Source organism: Acomys minous (genome assembly GCF_964271855.1).
Source record: "Acomys minous genome assembly, chromosome: 13".
In the NCBI taxonomy this organism is placed as follows: Eukaryota; Metazoa; Chordata; class Mammalia; order Rodentia; family Muridae; genus Acomys; species Acomys minous.
Window position 1 is genome coordinate 103,622,766 of NC_140495.1, and position 19,790 is coordinate 103,642,555.

At 53.0% G+C, this 19,790-nt stretch overlaps 1 protein-coding gene across 6 annotated transcripts in view; it reads right to left on the bottom strand.

The window, feature by feature from the left end:
• COL18A1 (collagen type XVIII alpha 1 chain) overlaps window positions 1-19,790 on the bottom strand; it is a 110,898-nt gene that overhangs the window by 51,674 nt on the left and 39,434 nt on the right. For 2 of the 6 annotated variants that reach the window (XM_084754292.1, XM_084754291.1), the window contains exon 1: window positions 7,602-8,627. The exons of 2 other annotated variants lie outside the window; for them this stretch is intronic. In XM_084754292.1, the coding sequence (XP_084610418.1) occupies window positions 7,602-8,583 (982 nt within the window). In that variant the 5' untranslated portion in view covers window positions 8,584-8,627. 2 more of the 6 variants (XM_084754293.1, XM_084754294.1) reach the window with 2 other exon arrangements.

Sequence of the window (19,790 nt, forward strand, 5' to 3'; positions counted from 1 at the left end):
AAGGCTTTTTGAGACCTAGTCTCTGTTTCCAAGACAGTGCCATCTCACTGTGTCCTCAGAAAGGGACAAAAGGCTGTGTCCTTGCCTAGCAGCCGTGACAAGGCAGACGTGAGCAAGCGCACGCATGCACACACACACACACACACACACCCTCTACCTTCAAGAGGGAGTTAAGCTCATTTGGGAGACCACAGCCCACCACCAACTCACAAAGACCACACACCCCTCAGCACCATTAGATTTAAGGGAGACATATTCAAACTACAGCCAGTATAAAAGCCATTCAATATGACCTGCAGATTCTAAACAATCCTTCCCAAAAAATCCCAATGGCAGTTTTGGTTTGGCTTGGGTTTTGGCAGCATTGGGATATTGAACTCAGAACATCACCCCTGTGGGGAAATACCCTAACACAGAGCCACAGCCCCAGTGCTCCCAACAGTAACTTCTGTAAAACATGGAACCCTGAAACCCATGCCGAATCTCAAGGAAGCCAAAGTCATCGTGACAAAAGGTAAAGCTGGGGGACTCACCATTTTGGGTTTCAAAACTCCCCACAAAGCTACATTCACCAACAATGTGTCTCTGGCATATGGACAGGTATATGGACCCAGCGTGGTGGTGTTGTGTATCTGTAATATCTTGTAACCAGAGCTGGAGAGGCCCAAGGCAAGATTTCCTAAGCTACACAAGTCCCTGTCTCAAAAAAAGAAAGACAAACTATGATACAGAATAGATTATGCAGAAAGAAACTATCACATATATGGTCAAATGATTATTTCCTCCAAAGCCACAGGCTTTAATGTTGGCAAGCCCTAACACTTATGTACATGCGCGCGCGCACACACAGCACACAGTTGGGTTTCAAATGGATTGAAAGCCGTTCCCAATCCTAAATGCCATGCCTCCTCTACCATCATCCCCACAGCATCCTGGTTGTATAATTTACACAAGCTGTGGCTCACAGGCACCAGCCTGGAGCCTCCAAACTGAATAAAAAGAAAAAGACAACCTAAGCTCCTCCTGATGATGGGTGCAACGCTTGCTGCCTCTCACTCCCGCTGCCATGCCTCCCCTGCTACGATGGACTGTGTCCCCTCAGACTGTGAGACTGAGCACACCCTTCCTCCCTTGAGTTTCATCTGCCAGGTACTTGGTCACAGCAACAGGAGAGGTAACCAGCACAACACTTGACACTCAGAATGCAGGGGAACATTCCAGGCCATATAACAGAACAAACCAATTCGAAACTAAGCTAAGAACTTGATAGCCAGGAAGGAGAGATAGGGGAATTGGCAGCATTTAACCGTGACAGAGTTCTAGCATGGGGACGTGGGAGTTCAGAGGTAGATGGTGACTAGACAGTAAGTGACAGCACGCTACATATAGCGGTGGTCATGGGGCATGCTTCATGTTGAGTATATTTTTATCATCATAAAACTATGTGAAAGCAAGCAGTGACTTCCCCAAGGCAGAAAGAAGGGTCATCTGCTGATGGGAAGGGTGGCAGACGCTGCTGTCCCTTGAGGGGGTCAAGTACCTTTTCCCAGAGCTAGCCAAGGACAGGATCAAAGCACATACTGTCCCTGCCTGCCTGAGCTGCTGCAGTGGGACCAGGCCTACCTGCTGGATCCCACCTCAGCTGCCCCTATAGGGAAGCAGGTGTTGAGGTTTGAGTGTGATGTGTCCCCCACAGGCTCCTGTAGAAAAGGCATGGATCCCACATGGTACAGCTACCAGGAGGTGAAATGACTCACTTCTTTGGAGGGTTAAGGCAGGAATGGGCTGTTGGAGGAGAAGGCTGATGGCAATGTCTGAATATGCTGAGGGCTGGCTCTGAAGACTGCCTTGTCCCTGGTCCCTTACTCTCAGCACTGTGGGGTGAGCAGTTTTGCTCTGCCATGCCCTTGACTGTACCTCAAGACAAGGCCATAAGCAATGGAGCCAGACACATATGGGCTGTGAGGCAAAACGACACTCTCTGTTCCTAAGCTATTGTTATAGGTAATGGACCACAATAACAAAAAGCTACCACCACAGATAAGCCCTGGAGACAATGACACCAACACTCCAATGCTGACAGGATGGCCAAGAAAGTGCCTGCATCCTTCATACAAGAGAAAGAGGAAGAGATGGTCCCCACCCGGGCTGGGAGGAAGTCTGCCAGCCAAACAGCAAGGGAGGGAAGGCCAAGTCACCAGAACCAGTACAGAATTCACACAGCTCAGTCAAAAAGCAAGCAACCAGATGTTAAGATGGGCACAAGACATGAGCAGATATTTCTCAAAGAAGACCCGAGCAGCCTGCAGCACACACCTGCTCCAGATCACCGGTCACCAGGGACGTAAGCGGAATCCGCAACGCGGCGCTATCTCATACCTGTTAGCAAGAAGCAACAGGTGGTGGAGAAAAGGAAGGAACCCTTTCCACCACTGGCAGGAAAGGAACCTAGGTCAGCCACCAGGGGAAACGGGATGAAGCTTCACCAAAAGAAAAAAGAAAGAAAGAAAAGAAAGCAAAGTAAAGCCACCATGATCAGCAGCATGCAAAGGAACTGAGGTCCTGCTGTGGAAGACACGCCCACACCCCAGCTGTCACTGCAGCGCCACTCACAGCAGCCAAAACACAGAACCCACGCGGGTGTTCATGGAGGTGAGAAAGAGAAGGTGCTGTGTGTGCAATGCAACATTGAGCACGAAGGAACCCCTGTCCTGGCCCCACGTAGAGGAATCCGATGGACACTGTGCTAAGCGAAACAAGCTGGGCAGAGAATGGAACACCACGTGACCTCGCTCACAGAGGTGGACTCTAACAACCTAAAGAAAGACGCAGAGCACAGGGGTGGGTTTCTGCCTGGTGGAGGTGGAGACATGGGAAGGTATTAATCCAAGGCAAAGAGCTTCAGTCTGGCAGTTGGAAGTTCTGCAAACCTGGTGTGCAAGGGGGTGATGACAGATGGCAATTTATATTATCTACATGCACTGTTCAGAAGTCTGACCTGTGGTTCAGTGATAGAAAACCTGCCTGGCATATGTGAGGCCCTAGGTTCAACCCCCAATATCACACACACACACACACACACACACACACACACACACACACACAGACCTAGATTTAAAATGTAACCCTGAGAAGTGATGGATAACTCATGTGGTCAGTGTTTCACAGAATATCTGCATGTGAGGTCACTGTACTGCACACTTAGCATCCTTGACTATTCGTCAGTTCCTGCAGACTCTTCCCCAGGCTCCTCCATGTCCTCCAGCTCCCCTGCACTCTAAGCCTGGGCACCCCTGCAAACTGGCTAGGCAGTGGATCCGGTGTGTCTGGGGGGAAGGGATGTCTGCGGGCAGCTCAGCTCAGCACCATGCACAATGTGTTTTATCTGCAGGTTGCCAGGAGTGAGAGTTAAGTATTCAGGTATTTTTCCATCGAGGGGTCTTGTCTCCTTGGATCAAAGTTAAACAGAAACCCGAGTTAACTGAAGCGTCCTAAAAAACAACATTTTGAAGTCTCTCATTTGATTAAGGAGTCAGATATAAGGCAAGGTGAGAACAGCGGGGGGGGGGGGGGCTCCCCAGGGCCTTGATGGGACGGGGGGGGGCAGAGCATGAATACAGCAGAGCTCCCCACCGGACCCCCAAACATCCTCTCCCTGCTTTTCAAATGCTCCACAACCTGCCAACATGGTCCACAAGGTTCAAAGGTTTAATTACACTATGTGTGACTCTTACTTGCACCGAGTAGGTCTACATGCCTGCTGCAGATGCAGGATTCAGTCTCCCCAGACCTTGTTTTCTCCCAAGAGCCTTCTGGCTCCCTGGAAAATTGTACCTGCCTCTCTTGTCATTCACGGGGTAGGCAAGGCTTTGAGACACGGAGGGTGGGGGTAAGGCCAAAAGTCCAGCCAGGTCTATGTAGCCCTTTGACAAGCTCTGTGTCATTTCCAAGCCCCACTGAGATAGATGAAGGGCTTCCTGAAGTTAGCGGCAGGACCAACAGTAGCCCTACACATGGGCAGCAAGAAGAAGTCAGTCCTAGTGGGAACAGAGGTGAGGACCCTCGGTGTGGGACCCCTGCATGGTCCTCACTCTCACCCCCCATATACCTAAGGGGCAAGGCCATAGACACAGGACCCTTCCCAGGGGACCCAGCTGCATGCTGCCCAGCCGATCTAGCCAACGTCAGGGAGCTGCCATGAGGTGACCCTCTACCTCCCAGCTGTCACCTCACATACCGAATGGATGCTGTAATGTTTCCCCTGACACTTTGGCATCAGTCACTCACCTCACGGTCACCCTCTTGGGGGGAGGGGGGCAGGTCAGAAGGAAAGACACGGGTGAGGAGCTACCAGCTTTGCTAGACAAATGAGCAGAGGCCTCGGGGTGCTAGGCCTGGCCAGGTGTGCAAGGTGAGGTAAAGATGTATAGAGGCAGGACTGCGGCGACCAGGTGTACATGGGTATTTAGGTATTTTTCCATAGAAGCGGCTTGTCTCTTCAGATCAAAGATTAAACAGAAACTCAGGTTAACCGAAGGCAGGTGTGGAAGTGCAGGTATGTAGCGTGCTAAAGCAGGAGTGCAGGCCAGGGGCTTAGGGTGGCTGCAGGACTCGGGGTCAGATGAGACCCCACCGGCCTAGGCGAGAGGGATTGGGACTCGTTACAGTAGGAAGCACTCATCATGGTCAGACCCCGAGGAGGAAACGCACAGTGCGCGCTCCCATGTAGGAACTCACTATGCCTAACCCCCAAAGGTATAGTCGAAGACCCTCCATGCCCCCCAGATAGTCATGGGGCTAAGACCCGAACCTCTAAACTCTCTAAAACCTCACAGCTGCCACTAAGGGGTAAGGCAACACAGTAGGAGAAGGCTTAAACCCTCTTCCTCCTCTCTGGTCCCACCAGGAACTCTACCAGCTTACTCCACATTGAGGTAGGAGGGATCGGCCTGCCACAGAGACCCAGCAGGAGTCGGGCCTCGCCCAGAGTGGATGAGCCTCTGGGCGGGAGACTGAGAGGCCCTCCTGTTCCTATCCGGCTTTCCGTGGAGCCCTCCCTAACAACCTTGCCTGGAAAGAGCCCAGTGAGGTTTGCCACCCAGCTGTGGCCTGCAGGGAAGTGGGCCACCAATCCTGATGGACCAGTTCCCTCAGGACCTTGGGTGCAGCCCAATTTGTCCAGATGTCCAGCCACAGTTAAAGACGTTAGTGTCCCACAAAGCTCCATGGTAAGGACCATGTGTGCCAGGCCCTGTGCCCCATGTGGCTAAGCCTTCGCTCAAAGGGGGCCTGGCCTTCCTTTCAGCACCTGAAACACACACAGCCAGGCCCGCCTAACCCTGGATGGGAACCCTACTTGATTTCCCATCACCCTCGCGGCCCAATCAGAGGATGTGGTAGGCTGTCCGCCTGTCGGAGGCACATCCCTGTGGGAGCTGACCCTGCAAGGCGGGGGGCTCTGCCAGCTGTGGCCAGGTGCCGGTCTCCACCGGGAGGCCGACTGAGCCACTCCACGGTCAGCTATTTCAAGGATGGAATGTGTGTGGGACTCACGGTGACACCAGCTGGGTCGAATCTGAGCCTAGAGCCCTGGGGTAGCCCCACCCTCTCAGGCCCAGCTGTGGCTGCTAATGAGCATCCCCTGGGCTTCTCCACAACCCAGCCCACAGATCCAACTCCTCTGCTTGGTAGCCTGTCCCTCACCCTATGTTTACCTCTTCTCAGCCAGAGATCTGTTCAATTCTCTGGCTAGTCTTCTCGCCCACCTGTCCCTCTGTTCCAGCCACTCGGGTGCCTTTTCCCTAGGACTGAGTGCTATGTATCTTGTGATTGACCCTGCCCTACCTGTAATCCCTTTCTCTTGCTATATCCTAAGCCTGTGCAGGGTCTGGGCCTCTGCTGAGCAATTCTGGCCAGGAGCCACCCAAGTCCACCCTACTGGCATCCAACAAGACGATTCCCCGCAGAAGCTCAGGGAACCGTCATGGCTGCGTCACTACATACCTGAAATGACTACAGCAGACACCCCTCTGAGTTCTGCGTAGCCTCCCAGCTCCAGGGCCCACGGAGCAAAAATCAAGGCCATTTCCCCACATGAGGGGACACACACACACACCATGTCCTGTAGGCTGGCCAAGGCCTCCCAACATAAAAGTAGCTACGGACACAGGAGCACAGCTTGAGGAGCACCATCCGGGGGCTGGGTCCCTGGACAGACACAAAAGGAAGCTACCCTTATGTAACCGCCCCTCCCCCCCCACACACACACAACCTATTCCATCCATCACCTAGCCAGAGGCATGTGGGTTGTGTAGGAGGCTGGGACCCATGACCCTCTCTGTGTGGCTGGCACCTTTCAGCCCTTTGGCCAGGCTGGCTAGGACCATTGGGAGAACTTCCAACAATGTGGCCCATAGGCTAGGAAAAAGGACGGAGCAACCGGAACTTGGTAGGAGTCAAAGAGCCCTTAGACGTGTCATGTTACTGCTTTGTTTCTCAATTTCCAGTCTATGACTGAGGAAGCACCCAGGCAACTCTGAGGCACTGTGAGGTCTAAGTACACCTCAATACTCAGGGAACACCTGGGGCAGGTGATGACCTGTCATACCTGCTACAGAAATAGAACCTGTGGTCATAGCCACGCCCAGGCCCCGGCCTCCTCCCTGTACAGAACACAATACCCCAGCACCTCTCCAGTGCCACTCTCAGGCTCAGTGAGGCAGGGATGGGGTTCCTGTGGCAGGCTCCCATCAGTCCTGGCTGAGCTCTCTTGACCAAAAAAAAAAAAAAAAAGCAAAGAGGAAAGGGGAGGATGGTAGCCAATTGGTTACCTGCAACTGGCCCAATGAACACACAGTATCCACCCTCCTGAGAAGGGAGAGAGGCACAGATGACGGGCAACCTGCCCCCATCTAGGTAGGTCCAGCACGCATCCTCCAGGGCCTCACAGAACTGACGACAGGGTGGCAGGGCAGGTGGTGGGCCTGGGCCACATGAGGGAGCCAACAGCAGACAGAAGAACCAGGCCAGGAAAGGGTGGCAGCTTGTATGGAGGAGACGCCCCCAGGCCTGTGCGGCGGCCTCTACCTCCTCGCTGTTTGTGTGGTGTAGATGATTGGGCAACCACGAGTGTCCGATACCTAGGCGGCTGCAGATGGCCAGAGCGGGTGGCAGGGGCAGGCATCGGCTGGCATCAGCCAGAGAAGCAGATCCCAGCAGTACAGAGTCATTAGAAAGCTCAGGCCCTGACGAGGTAGCCACGTGGGAAACCCAAGCACCAGGGGACCCAGGTAAAGATGCTACTGGAGAGATTCGGGCTGAAGGGTCAGAGGAAGGAACAGAGAGGAAATGGTGTATGCTCAGAGAAGCCGTCACCAGGGGACCCGTCACCAGGGGACCCGTCACCAGAGGACCCGTCACCAGGGGAAGAAGAGGTGTGTGCCCGTGGATGTCAGAGTGGACATCTGACTGTCCGTGCTGCTGGCTGGACCTGGATGCCATAGGCCAGTGTCCTTTCCCCTCCAGATGTTGGGGCTGCCCGGGGGGCTCCTGGCTCCCCCAGGCAGGAGCCCTGATTTGTGCAGCAGAGAGAAATGCTCTACCTGGGGGTGCTGAAGGTCTTCTCAGTGGTGCCTGGAGGCTGCTCAGGGAGGGAGGTGGCTGGGTGGGCACAGCCGACGTGCCAGCCTCGGTTGTCTGAACATCTGGAGAACTTGGAACACCACTGCTTAGCCAGAGAGTTGTCTCGCTCTCCTGGGGGGCACTGGAGAGCTTGGCAGGCGTGAGGAGGACCGGAGGGGTGGAGCCAGCTGAGGCCTCCATCCCAGCAGAGTTCTCAGTAACGGTGTCCTCATCCCACAGCTGGACGAAGCTCCGAATGCCCTGAGCCACATTCAGAATCTTGGCTCCAACGCCGGCAACATTCTCCTCCTTCGTGTCTGGGCTCGCGGCAGAGGCCGTCGGAAGGATGGGGTTGGCAAGGGTGGCAGGGGTGGCAGGGGTTGCAGGGGTTGCCGGGCTCCCGCTCTGGCCAGCTTCCTGATCCTCCGGGGGCAGCGTGGGGCTGGCAGGGGTCGTCCGTTGTTCTGTGAGGCCATCCTGGGGGGCCACGTGCGCAGTTGGGCTCTCTCTGGGCTTTACAGGTGAACTGATCTGGGGCTGAGAGACTGGTGCTTCCGAGGAATCAGAGGTCTTGGGGGGCCACAGCCACACCAGGTGATTCAGGGGGTTCAGAGGATTCAAGGAATTCCCATCAGCCCTGGCAGGCACAAGGCAGCAGGAGAACAGCAGCAGCAGCAGCAGCAGCAGCAGCAGCAGGCAGAGGCGTCTGCTGGGGTCGGGAGCCATCAGGGCAGTGCAAGCCTCTGAGCTGGGGCGGCTCCTGTGGTCCTGGAGGTGGGGCCTGCCAGGTCCCCACCCTCCCCCATTCCCGGTTCCTTCAACCGCTTCCCTCTGGCAGAAGGGAAGGAACCCAGCCTGAGAATCAAGGTGACCCCACCACCAGGTACCTCCAGAATCCAGAATCCATTTAACTCTTTCCTTTCTGCACCTCCAGGAGCAGCCTCTGAGCAGAAAGGTGGTCATGGAACACCCACTGGAACTCCAGCTTGTGCTACTTAGAGCTGCTAAGTCTGCTCAGGGTGTGGGTGTAGGGTATGGGGGCCTGGCCAGGGTCCTCCTCGGGGGACATGGAAGGCCACGCCCCAGCTCCTACTGCCTCCATTGGAGGACACCCGGAAGTCCTGGCTGCCGGCCACCATTCTGTGATGAAACGGGAGTTTGAAAACTGCTCAGCTTGCTGCAGTTCCAATTCTTGTGTTAAAACTGTTGCCTCAGAGACAGGGTGTCCATTCCTCTGCCTCCCCCACCCCTGCCATCCTGCTGCCCCTCCCCCCACCCCCTTCAGCCTTTAGCTCTCCTACCAGCTCAAACCCTAAAGCCATCAGATTCAGTCTGTCCTTTGGACCCCCAAGAGAGCATCGATTCTCCCGTGGGTGCTGGCGGACACTATAGTACCCTCTCTGCAGCGACCTGCTCTGTTGGCTCTGTTGTCGTTGGTGCATTGTTGTCTACAGGTGCTGCAAAGGTTTCAAGGCTAATTCTTGGGGGTTGCTTCAAATTAACAGAACGTAGCAGTACTTGAGCCTCAGGAAAGCGTGTGGGATGTACGTCATCAACAGCAGATTCCTGCCTCCAGTCTAATGGAGTCTGGGTATGTGCAGAGGGCATGGGATTGCTTAGTGGCTTGTGGGGGGGTGCAGGGGGGACTCTAAAATGAGGCTGGGGAGTTATCCCCGCCCACAGCCTAGGTGGAGCCCAGAGGCTAAGAAAGATCTTGGGACCAAGTTCTTGTGCCTTGGCACTCCGCTAGGAGCTGTAGGTGGCCTGTCAATCCTGCAGTAGCCTACGCCTGTCAATCCTGCAGCACCTACGCCTGTCAATCCTGCAGCACCTACTCCTGGCTGTGGCACAGCGGTACCTGTCAGCCTCCGCTATAGCTGCTCTGACCCCATGAGATCAGGAAGGTTTCCATACCATTCACTTCTGAGACATGGCTGGATGCTGACCTGGGACATCCTCCTGTGCTGAGTCTGTATGAACTCCCACCTCAGGGACTTCCTCTCACCTCAGTGCCCACCTGCCTGACTATGAGGCCACGGCAACAGCAAGATTTAGGTGGGACACATTTGCATGGCCACCTGGCCACTTGTCTTATCAGCCTCTACAACACTGAGACCTTCTGGATAGCTAGACTTGGGGATTGGACAGAGAGGCCCCAACTATAGCAAGGTTTTCCTGTTGATGCGTATTTCTGAGACATTCTGTGGCGAATCAAAGCCAACATCCACGCAAGTGAAGCCAAGGAGACCAAATGCCCCCACATTCCGTGGTCCTACATCCAAGACCCCGTAGGGCACAGCTCTCTGCTTCACTCCCATCGCTACTGAAGTGGGTGACAAATGTACCCCGGTGGCACCCAAGTGGGGTTCCATGCATCGAGGGTGAGGAGGTTGGAAGTGAGGATGCCCTGCTCCCACGTCTCACGGCCACCCAGATCAGCACCAGGAACCTCCGAGCCAGGAAGGGTCAGCATTTATCCAGGAACTCCACGCCTCCCCAGCCCTGCACCAAGTCCAAGCCAGTGTGGATCCCAGCAGCTATCCCGAGGCAGCAGAATAACAGTTCAGGCTTCCTCCAGGCCCTCGGTGTTCAGGCAGTATGCTGAAAGAGTGACTCCAAGAGCCGGGCGGTGGTGGCGCACGCCTTTAATCCCAGCACTTGGGAGGCAGAGACAGGCGGATCGCTGTGAGTTCGAGGCCAGCCTGGTCTACAAAGCGAGTCCAGGACTACACAGAGAAACCCTGTCTTGGAAAAAAAAAAAAGAGTGACTCCAAGAAGGAGGAGGACACGGCACCTGGAGCCTGTGCCCTGGGTGACAATGGAGGACAGCCTCAGGACCAGGAAGAGCACGGAGGCAGCAGGTGTCCCTCAGGGAAGCGGGTCCCTCGTTGGGCTGAAGGAACTGGGCCAGCAGAAAGACGTTAGCTACTGAGAAGGAGGGGCCGGAACTTAGTTCAGGCACAGAGCCCCAAGAATAAGAGGCCAAAAAACATGGGCTGGAGAGATGGCTCAGAGATTAAGAGCACTGAGTGCTCTTCCAGAGGTCCTGAGTTCAATTCCCAGCAACCACATGGTGGCTCACAACCATCTGTAATGGGATCTAAATCTCCTCTTCTGGCCTGCAGGCGGAACACTGTATACATAATAAATAAACAAATCTTTAAAAAAAAAAAAGAGGCCAAAAACATCTCAGGAAAAACAAGTGGCCAGTGGCCAGTGGCCAGTGGCCAGCAGGCAGGAAGGTGACAAGGGTCACCCTGAGATAAACTATGGGGAAACAGCCACTGCCAAGGCTGGTCACCTTTAGTCCATTCAGAAGGGCCCAACAGAGGGACAGAGCTCTGTCCGTCGGTCCTTCCCCGGCATTGGTTTCCTCGGCACTGGGTCTCACCCACACTTGTCCCTCCCTGCTCTCGGCCTGGGGTTCCTAGCAATGACAACTCAAAGGAGAACTGGACGCCACTCCAGCTTCTAACTGTTACTTTACAGAGTCGGTGGCTTCCTCCCTCAGTTTCCCCAGTGACAAAAGAATCTTCATATGAGAGGAACAAGTTTTGTCATCCACACTCCATGAAGCTGGCAGGCCCGGCAGAGTCCCCACGCCATGCCCTGTGAGAACCCATTCCACAGAGTGAAGAAATAGAGACCCAGAGGCCATAGGCCTGGAGCAAGAGCACAGAACTGTAACAGTGAGGACACGGCACCTGGCAGCCTGCGTGTGCAGAAAAAAAAATGCACTCACACATACAAATATGCACAGACACTCTCGTGTAACCTCAGACACACATGACTCTACCACCGGCTTTTTACACGATGCCTCTTCAACTGCCTCAGCCAGCTGTCCTTCCTGGCCCCACTTTCTCTGAGCCATTGCCAGAGTTACTACCACTCCCTTCCCCCCAAGGCTGAGTGTACTGGCAATGCTGCAGTGTGGTGAAACAGCCCCAAAGGCATGTCCCTAACTGTCCCCAAATCAAAATGTGGGGAGTCACCAATCGATGGCTGTCTAAAGGGCAGGGCTGTGTTGTTTGGATCAGAATCCAGCTGCAGACAGCTGGATACCAAGTCCCTCACTAAGAGCGAAGCGGTCCCAGGCGCATGTCTGTACCTCTGCCGTCTGCATCTCCAAGTTAAGCCCCATGATGCTTACATCTGTTTGAGAAATGCCCAGAGAACAGTCTGCTTGAAAAATTTCCCTCGTGTGATTTCATGCCTCAAAGTGTCTCTGGAAAAATCTCAGGACAGGGGTCCAGAACCCCTCCCCTGCATATTTGAGAAGAGGGGACTCTGCTCCATGGCAGGGAGTTGGGGGGGGAGCCCCTAAACTCATGTCATATCCTGGTCCCCCACCCCATCCACTGGTTATTCCTGGGACCACATGCGTGGCTGGCAGGCTGGCCCTGCACCCAGGAACTCAACATGAAATTCCTGGGCAACACCAGCAGCCAGGGACGGAGGCAATGAATGGCAGTAGCTCCTGTTCCAAGGGCCCTATGTAGAAGGGCAGAGGCCCTCTGGCCCTGAGTGCCCACACCTTACCTGGCACCCACTCGTACTTAAGGCTCCCTCACCTCGCTGCTCACTTCAGAACCTCACATATGCAGCATTCCCTGGGAGCGCCATGGATAGATTTGCAGCTCAGGCTCTAAGCTTTGGCCCTCATCAGGAGTCTTGCACTACATATGTATATGCACGTGCATACACAGTCATGGACACACATTGCCACACAGGTGTGTACTTACTCACACCTGTGACCATTCAAACACACGTTTATGCTCATACATTCACACACACACATGCTCTCAGAAACACTTGAGCACTCAGGGAAAGCCAAGGTCCTACCCTACTAGAAGCCATCATCTCTGTCCCTCCCAGCCCTGCGCAAAGGTCCCCATCTGCCCAATCTGGCATCATTCTCTGTGACAAGTGGCATAGATCAGGATTTCGGATGATGCCAGCCACAATGCCGAGGAGAGAACCAAAGCTAAAGAGAAAGAGACCACCACGGAGAGGTAGAGAAGGCCACCGTCGCCCACAGTGTCCACAGTGCCACAGAAGCAGGCCTCCACTGTGCTCCAGATTCCCTCCCGGCCCTCTGCCCGCAGCCTCCCTTCTCTCTGGCAGGTGTGAACACAATTTTCCTAGCAGCCAGTGTCCGCTGGCAACCTGTGATTTGAGGGCAAATGCCTCAGGCCTTCTTCGACTGCATCTGAGCCTGACCTTGGGCTGGCTCTCCTGCTCTGTTGCCCCTTGTCCCCTTGTGAGGAAATGTGTCACTTCTATCCCTAGGCGCACCAGTGCCTGCCTTGTTTAGGGGTAGCCATTGTGGTCTGTCAAGTCTAACCCTCCAGAAACTATGACTGAGGCTGCTGTGGGCAGAGCTGCCATACTGTAAAACCCGGAACTCGGGACGTTCCATGGGGGGGGGCGTGGCATGGCGGGGGTGGGGTGGCCTGTGACAACACACTTGTGCTGACCTCTATAGTTCACCTATGAGTTGACGGAGCAGCCAGCATAGCCCAGAGGGCTCCCTAAGTGTGAAGTCTGGATGGCCCCAAGGACTGGTGCAAGTTGCCCCTACAGAGGCAGTTAATAACAGATCCTCTCTTGTCACAGAGGTGACATGCGGCTCCCCACCCTCCTCCAGCCAGCCAGGGCTCATGACGTCAAGGTGGGTAGCAGCAAAGCACTGGGGACCAGTCACCTCCAGTGAACCCAGAAGCACACTAGGAGGACAAATGAACTTATCTCGGCTTCAGGAATCAAGGTACCAAGACGTGAGCCGTCCCTCACGCTTGCCTGTCAAGGTCCTTGGGTGTGCCACAGCAAGTTCTTGCCATGCAAGAAGCTTCTCCCTTTGCACCCTCAGTCCCAGGTCAGAAATGACCGGGACACAAGGATTCTCGGGAACCATAGAGTTACGCAAAAGGCAGCTGTTTCAATCTGGCAAGCTACTAGGAAAATCCCAGGAACCCAGGAACTCAAACTGTCCCTGCTACTTCTGGTTTGTGGATTCACACACACACACACACACACACACACACACACACACACACACACACACACACACACACCCTCCTCGTGTGCCCTAGAGCATCCCTATGGCACAGGCAAGCACACCGCTATACTCCCAGAAGACACAAATCTTCTCCAAGCCAGGGTCACTTTGGTTTGGGGACCACAACCTCCTCCCATCACCATGGAGACAAGGAACAAGCACCCATCTGAAGTCAGCTCCATGCAGCATAAGTTCCTCCCAGCACTCAGTTCCCTACCAAAGTCTCCACCCCATCGCTGCAGTGGCAAGACACACCCCTGCCTCAAGCGAGGGTTTGTTCTGTCTTGTTGGCCCGTCTGATCTGGTTTGGATTCCTGAATAATGCAGTCTTCTATTTTCATTAAAAGAAAAAGAAAAAAAAAAACTCCGAGATACCCACATTATGAGTGGGAGCCAGCTCTTAGGAGTATGAGGATGGAGGCTGTGAGCCTCAGGATGGCCCTAGAGACAGCTGGGAACTCAAGAGTCAGAAGCATTTCCGTCATTAGCAGGTGTCACGTCTTGTGCAGAGGCTACCCTGAGACTTAGCCTACATCTCCATGGGCCTCTCTGGGCTAGCCACTGCCTGTCCCAAAGCTGAATAAGAAAGAACAGTGATGGAGGAGCCAAGAAGTTACCGCGGCCCCCTGCCTGAATTCCACACGGTTCTCTTCCATGTCCGTGCCAGGGGGCTAGGGGGCTCTGGACCACTCTGGGAAGATTCAGGTCTACTGTGGACTTCTTCCTTTGGAAACAGAGGAACAGCACTGGAACAGTGTCCTGACCCCACTCCATGACCCAGCCAGACCCTGGCAAGTGTCTCCAAGCCTCTGAGGGACAGAGGCTGGACACCTGTCATCCCAGTGTTCATCATCCTGTCAGGAGACAATTCACTGTCCTCCGCTGTCCTCTGTGCCAGAAACAGCCCCCAGCACCTGGGCACAGATAGCTATCACCTCGCTGCGGGATACTGCCCTCCCGGCAAAGTTTCCAAATGCATGGGGAAGAGGGCAAAAGTTCTGGTGATGCCCCTTCAAGACTCCTCAGCTCAGGAAGGGCTCACAGACAAACTGCATGAGCTCCGTAGGTTTCACAGCCTGGGCTCAACACTGACCGCATGGTGCCTTCTCAGGTGGCTGTTAGAGTCACCTGGAATTTTCCTGGACAGTAAGAACAGGTAGCCAGGCAGTTGGCAGGCTGGGAGGCCAGGTGGCCAGGTGGCCAGGTGGCCAGGGCCCCACATCAAGGCCCCAGGCTCCTCCCCCTCTCCCAGTAGCGCTCAGTCACCTGAGAAGCCAGCAAGCCCCACCACCAAACACAGGCAACCCACAACTCGACATCCAAAGCAAAAGAGGACAAGTTTCGACATCCTATCTAATTGTTAACCACTGGCCTACAGCACTTCTGCTTCTTGGTCCTGTAACCCTTCCCTCCCTAGGGAGAGGACCAGGACCCCGCCCAGCATCATCACACACACTCTGGAGTCTACTGAGTGGCAGAGTGTGGGAGACCGGAAGTGGAAAGAACAACCTAGCCCTCAATCCAGATTCTTCCAATAGTACTTGCAGACCAGTGCCAAGCTTCTGGCTCCTGATTAAAGGCCAAGCAGTGCCCAGTCCACCACCCACAGGCTGGGGGTATCTCGAAACACCCAGGATGGCTGTGCCCAATGGGGTCTCCACTGAGCCTCCTGAGGAAGACAGCCAGGATTAGTAGAAGCAACGGGATTGGCGAGTCAGGGAAATCACCAGGCTTCCAGGGATGCCTAGCCCTTTAGGCACTCCTCTGACCCGGGCAGCCTTTGCAAGGACACGTGGTCATCTTGCCCAGAGACCTTAGCAGAAGCCTGAGTAAGGTCAAACAAGGCATGAGCTGGGTGTGTTAAGAGCTTCACACTCCCCAGATCCATGGCTATCCAAAGTCATGCCTATGTCTACCAAGTCAAGGTGAGGAAGGAGGCTCCCAGTCACTGTCACCAACATGCCACCATGCAGCCATTTTAGAAGGCAAAAAAATGGCACATATATAATGCTCTTCCACAGGACCCAAGTTCGATTCACAGCACCCACACCGACCCGACAGCTCAGGGCTGCCTGTAATTTCCGTTCCAGTGGGTCTCATAACCTCTTCTGGCTTCCACAGGCACTGCACTTATGTGCACAAACACTCAGGCACACAGGTGCGTGTGCATACATACAGACAAAGGCATGTACACACACACACACACACACACACACACACACACACACACACACACACACTTTTTTTTCCCCCAGAAACAGGGTTTCTCTGTAACCTTGGCTGTCCTGGACTCTAACTTACAGAGATCCACCTGCCTCTGCCTCCCAAGTGCTGGGATTAAAGCATGCGCTACCATGCCTGGCTCACACACAAATTTAAAAATAATAAAATATCTTTAAAAGAAACACATTTAAACATCTATAGGGCTGGAGAAATGGCTCAGAGGTTAAGAGCACTGATTGCTCTGCCAGAGATCTGATGCCCTCTTCTGGCCTGCAGGTATACATGCAGGCAGAGCACTGTATACATAATAATAAATAAATCTTTTTTTTTCCCTTCGAGATAGGGTTTCTCTTTGTAGCCTTGGCTGTCCTGGACTCACTTTGTAGACCAGGCTGGCCTTGAACTCACAGTGATCTGCCTGCTTCTGTCCCCCAAGTGCTGGAATTAAAGGCGTGAACCACTACACACCGGGACTATGAGGGCATCTGAATAAATCCTGTTACAAGACAGACAGGTGTCACAAGCTTCTCAGGTGTGACAAGCAAATTGGCTCTGCAGGAGAATGTTCAGAGCACACAGGCCGGAGTGCTAGGGTGCAACTTAACATGAGAAAAAGCTTGCAAGTGGGACATACAAGAACGTGAGCCCGCGCGTGGACGCCTGTGGCTGTGCAGAGACACAGACCCAGGCATGGACATGCACATACATTGGTTTTTTATGTAAGTGGCAGTGTGCACATGTGGCTCTGTGTGCCTGAACAACAAGAAAATGATAGTGTGCAGAGAGAAACATACGGCTCAGTGTGCACAAATCCCATGTAAATAGCCATGTGCCACGAGACACGTGTGGTTCTGTGCACATGGATTGCATGTGTGTATGTATGGGTAATGTTCATGAGCATGTGTACGGTATGCACATGCAATGCACAGATTATGATATTGGGTACAGATATCCATGTACATGAATATGTGTGGATTGCGTATAGGAAAGAGGGAGCCAGGAGAAAACGAAGCCGAGTTTCCTGTGGATCCAAAGGAGTGCAGTGACTATTTACTGGGGAAACAGAGGTTTCTTTCTGATCCTCCTGGGACACGCCTTCCACCCTTCACCTCAGGAACTCAAGACAACTCAGCAGAAGAGAGAAGAGATGCACCATGCCCCCACCAGGGTGGGCTCAAGAGGTTCCTCCCGCAGAGCCAGGCACTGTCTTCTATTAAACTCAGGGCCAGGGAGAGCAACCCTGCGCACCCCACCCCCACCCCCTTTACCTCTCAGAGTTGAAATTTAAAGTTCACTTACACAAAAACCGGTCTGAATGTACTCTGATGACTATAGCGTCTACAGCCATCCACACCTGCCCCAAACAGAGTGCGTTTTTATTTTTACAGTCTTCAGGAGCCAAGACTGTTTGGCTAATCTGGGTCCCGTGAGGCTCTACACAGCTGGAATTCTGGTGAAAGCTGTCCTGGTCTCTAAGCAGCTGGCCTGGACCACTGGAGACTTCTCAGAACTTCTTTAAATTCTTCCAATGTCATTTAATGGTTTTAAAAATATACTTCACATGTCTTTTGTTAACTTTAGTCCTTGAAGTTTTATGAACTTGGGGTGCTATTATAAGCAGGCCTTTTCTCTTGAGGTTGTCTTGGGTGGACAGTTTGCTGCTGCTGTACAGACACACACTGGCCCTCAAACACTGATCCTGCGTCCTGCCGTCTTGCAGAACTCATTAGCTGTGAATGTCTTCTAGTGGGTTCCTCGAGATTTTTTATAATTCAAGGCCTGGCATCTGCAAACAGAGCGAGTTTCACTTCTTGCTTCCCAGTGTGGAGGTCTTTTATGTCCTTTTTTCTTGCCTAACTGGCCTGGCTGTTCTTCCATTGTTAGTTGAGTCTAATGAGTTATAACTGGTTAGGTCTGGCAGATAATTGTGGGTCTTCTTCTTCTTCTTCTTCTTCTTCCTCCTCCTCCTCCTCCTCCTCCTCCTCCTCCTCCTCTTCTTTTTGTTTTGTTTTCCAGACACTGTTTCTCTGTGTAGCCTTGGCCGTCCTGGACTCACTTTGTAGACAAGGTTGGCCTTGAACTCACAGAGATCCACCTGCTGCTGCCTCTGCCTCCCTGGGTGCTGGGATTACAGGTGTGTACCAGCTCATCTGGCTTTTGTTTTTTAGTGTTTTTTTTTTTTCTGTTTTTTGGTTTTTTTGTTTTGTTTTGTTTTGGTTTGTGTTGGTTTGGTTTTGGTTTTTCAAGACAGGGTTTCTTTGTGTAGCCTTGGCTGTCCTAGACTCACTTTGTACACCACACTGGCCTCAAACTCACAGCCATCCACCTGCCTCTGCCTCTGCCTCCCAAGTGCTGGGATTAAAGGTACATGCCACCACACCCAGCAGCTTCTAGTTTTTCTTGACAGGCCATTTCTGCATTACTAGTTCTACCTTCCTGCTTTTGGTATGTTCTCTCACTTTCTTTTCCCACTGCTGTGATTAAATACTCTGGCAAAAACAACTTCATGGAGAAAAAAGAAAAATTACTTCAGCTCACGTTCCAGGTTCCAATCCATCACGGCGGGAAGGCCAAAGTACCCGGAGCTTGAAGCCACTGGTCATGTTATATCCAAGTCAGAAGCTGAAAGCAAGGAATGTATGCATGCTTGCTAGTGCCTAGGCTGCCTTCTCCGAGTTACACAGTCCAGGATCCCCTGCCTAGGGAAAAGTCCCATCCACAATTAAGATGGATCAACCCATATCAGTTAATGTAATCAAAGTTATTCCCCACGGTATGCCTAGGAAGCCACACATCTCCCAGGTGACTCTAGATTCTGACAGTTGACAGTTAGCACTCACATATGTCTATTAAGAGTGTGTATTCTGGGGCTGGAGAAATGGCTCAGCAGTTAAGAGCACTGTCTGCTCTTCCAGAGGTCCTGAGTTCAATTCTTAATACTCATATGGTGGATCACAGCCATCTTTAATGTGATCTGATGCCCTCTTCTGGCCTGCAGGTGTACATGCAGATAGAGCACTCATACACGTAAAACAAATCTTAAAAAAAAAAAAAGTGTATTTTCAAGTGGGGTGGGGCGGTGGCGCACGCCTTTAATCCCAGGCCTTTGAGCCCAGCACTTGGGAGGCAGAGGCAGAGAGATCTCCGTGAGTTTGAGGCCAGCCTGGTCTACAGAGTGAGACCCTGTCTCAATGACCGCCCCCACCAACACACACACAAAGAAGTGCCTGTTTCTTACTGACTCAGTTTGACTAGTCAGAATCATTTTAGGAATGTACTCATTTCACTAGCTATTTAGGTTGTTTCCATTTGTTGGGAGCACTGTGTTAAAGCCAAGCTGGAGGACTTCGATTTCTGAGTTCCAGCACTTAACTGCAAAGCAAAGACGATCAAGGCTCTGCACTGCTGGGGCAGGGAGAGAGACAAGGAGAGGTGTACAGATCAGTGCAGCAGAACGGAGAGCAACAAACCCACTGGTCTACAGCTTGCTGACTGTTGACTCGAGCACCACGAATGGCCAGTGGAAGAGTCACCTTCCAATATATGGTACAATAAAGCAGCCACGTGTGGAGGTTGATGCTAACCCCAGCCTCACACCATGTACCAAAGAAGACTCCAAGTAAGAGCTGAAGACAGCTGGGCAGTGGCGGCGCACACCTTTACTCCCAGCACTAGGGAGGCAGAGGCAGGTGGACCGCTGTGAGTTCGAGGCCAGTCAAGGCTACACAGAGAAACCCTGTCTTGAAAAAACAAAACAAAACAACAACAACAACAAAAAGAGCTGAAGACACAAACTCTTGGAAAAAGAGAAGAGAACAGACTTTCATGGCTTTAGACCAGGCAAAAAATTCTTAGATATGACACCAGCAGCCTGCACAACATGGAAAGA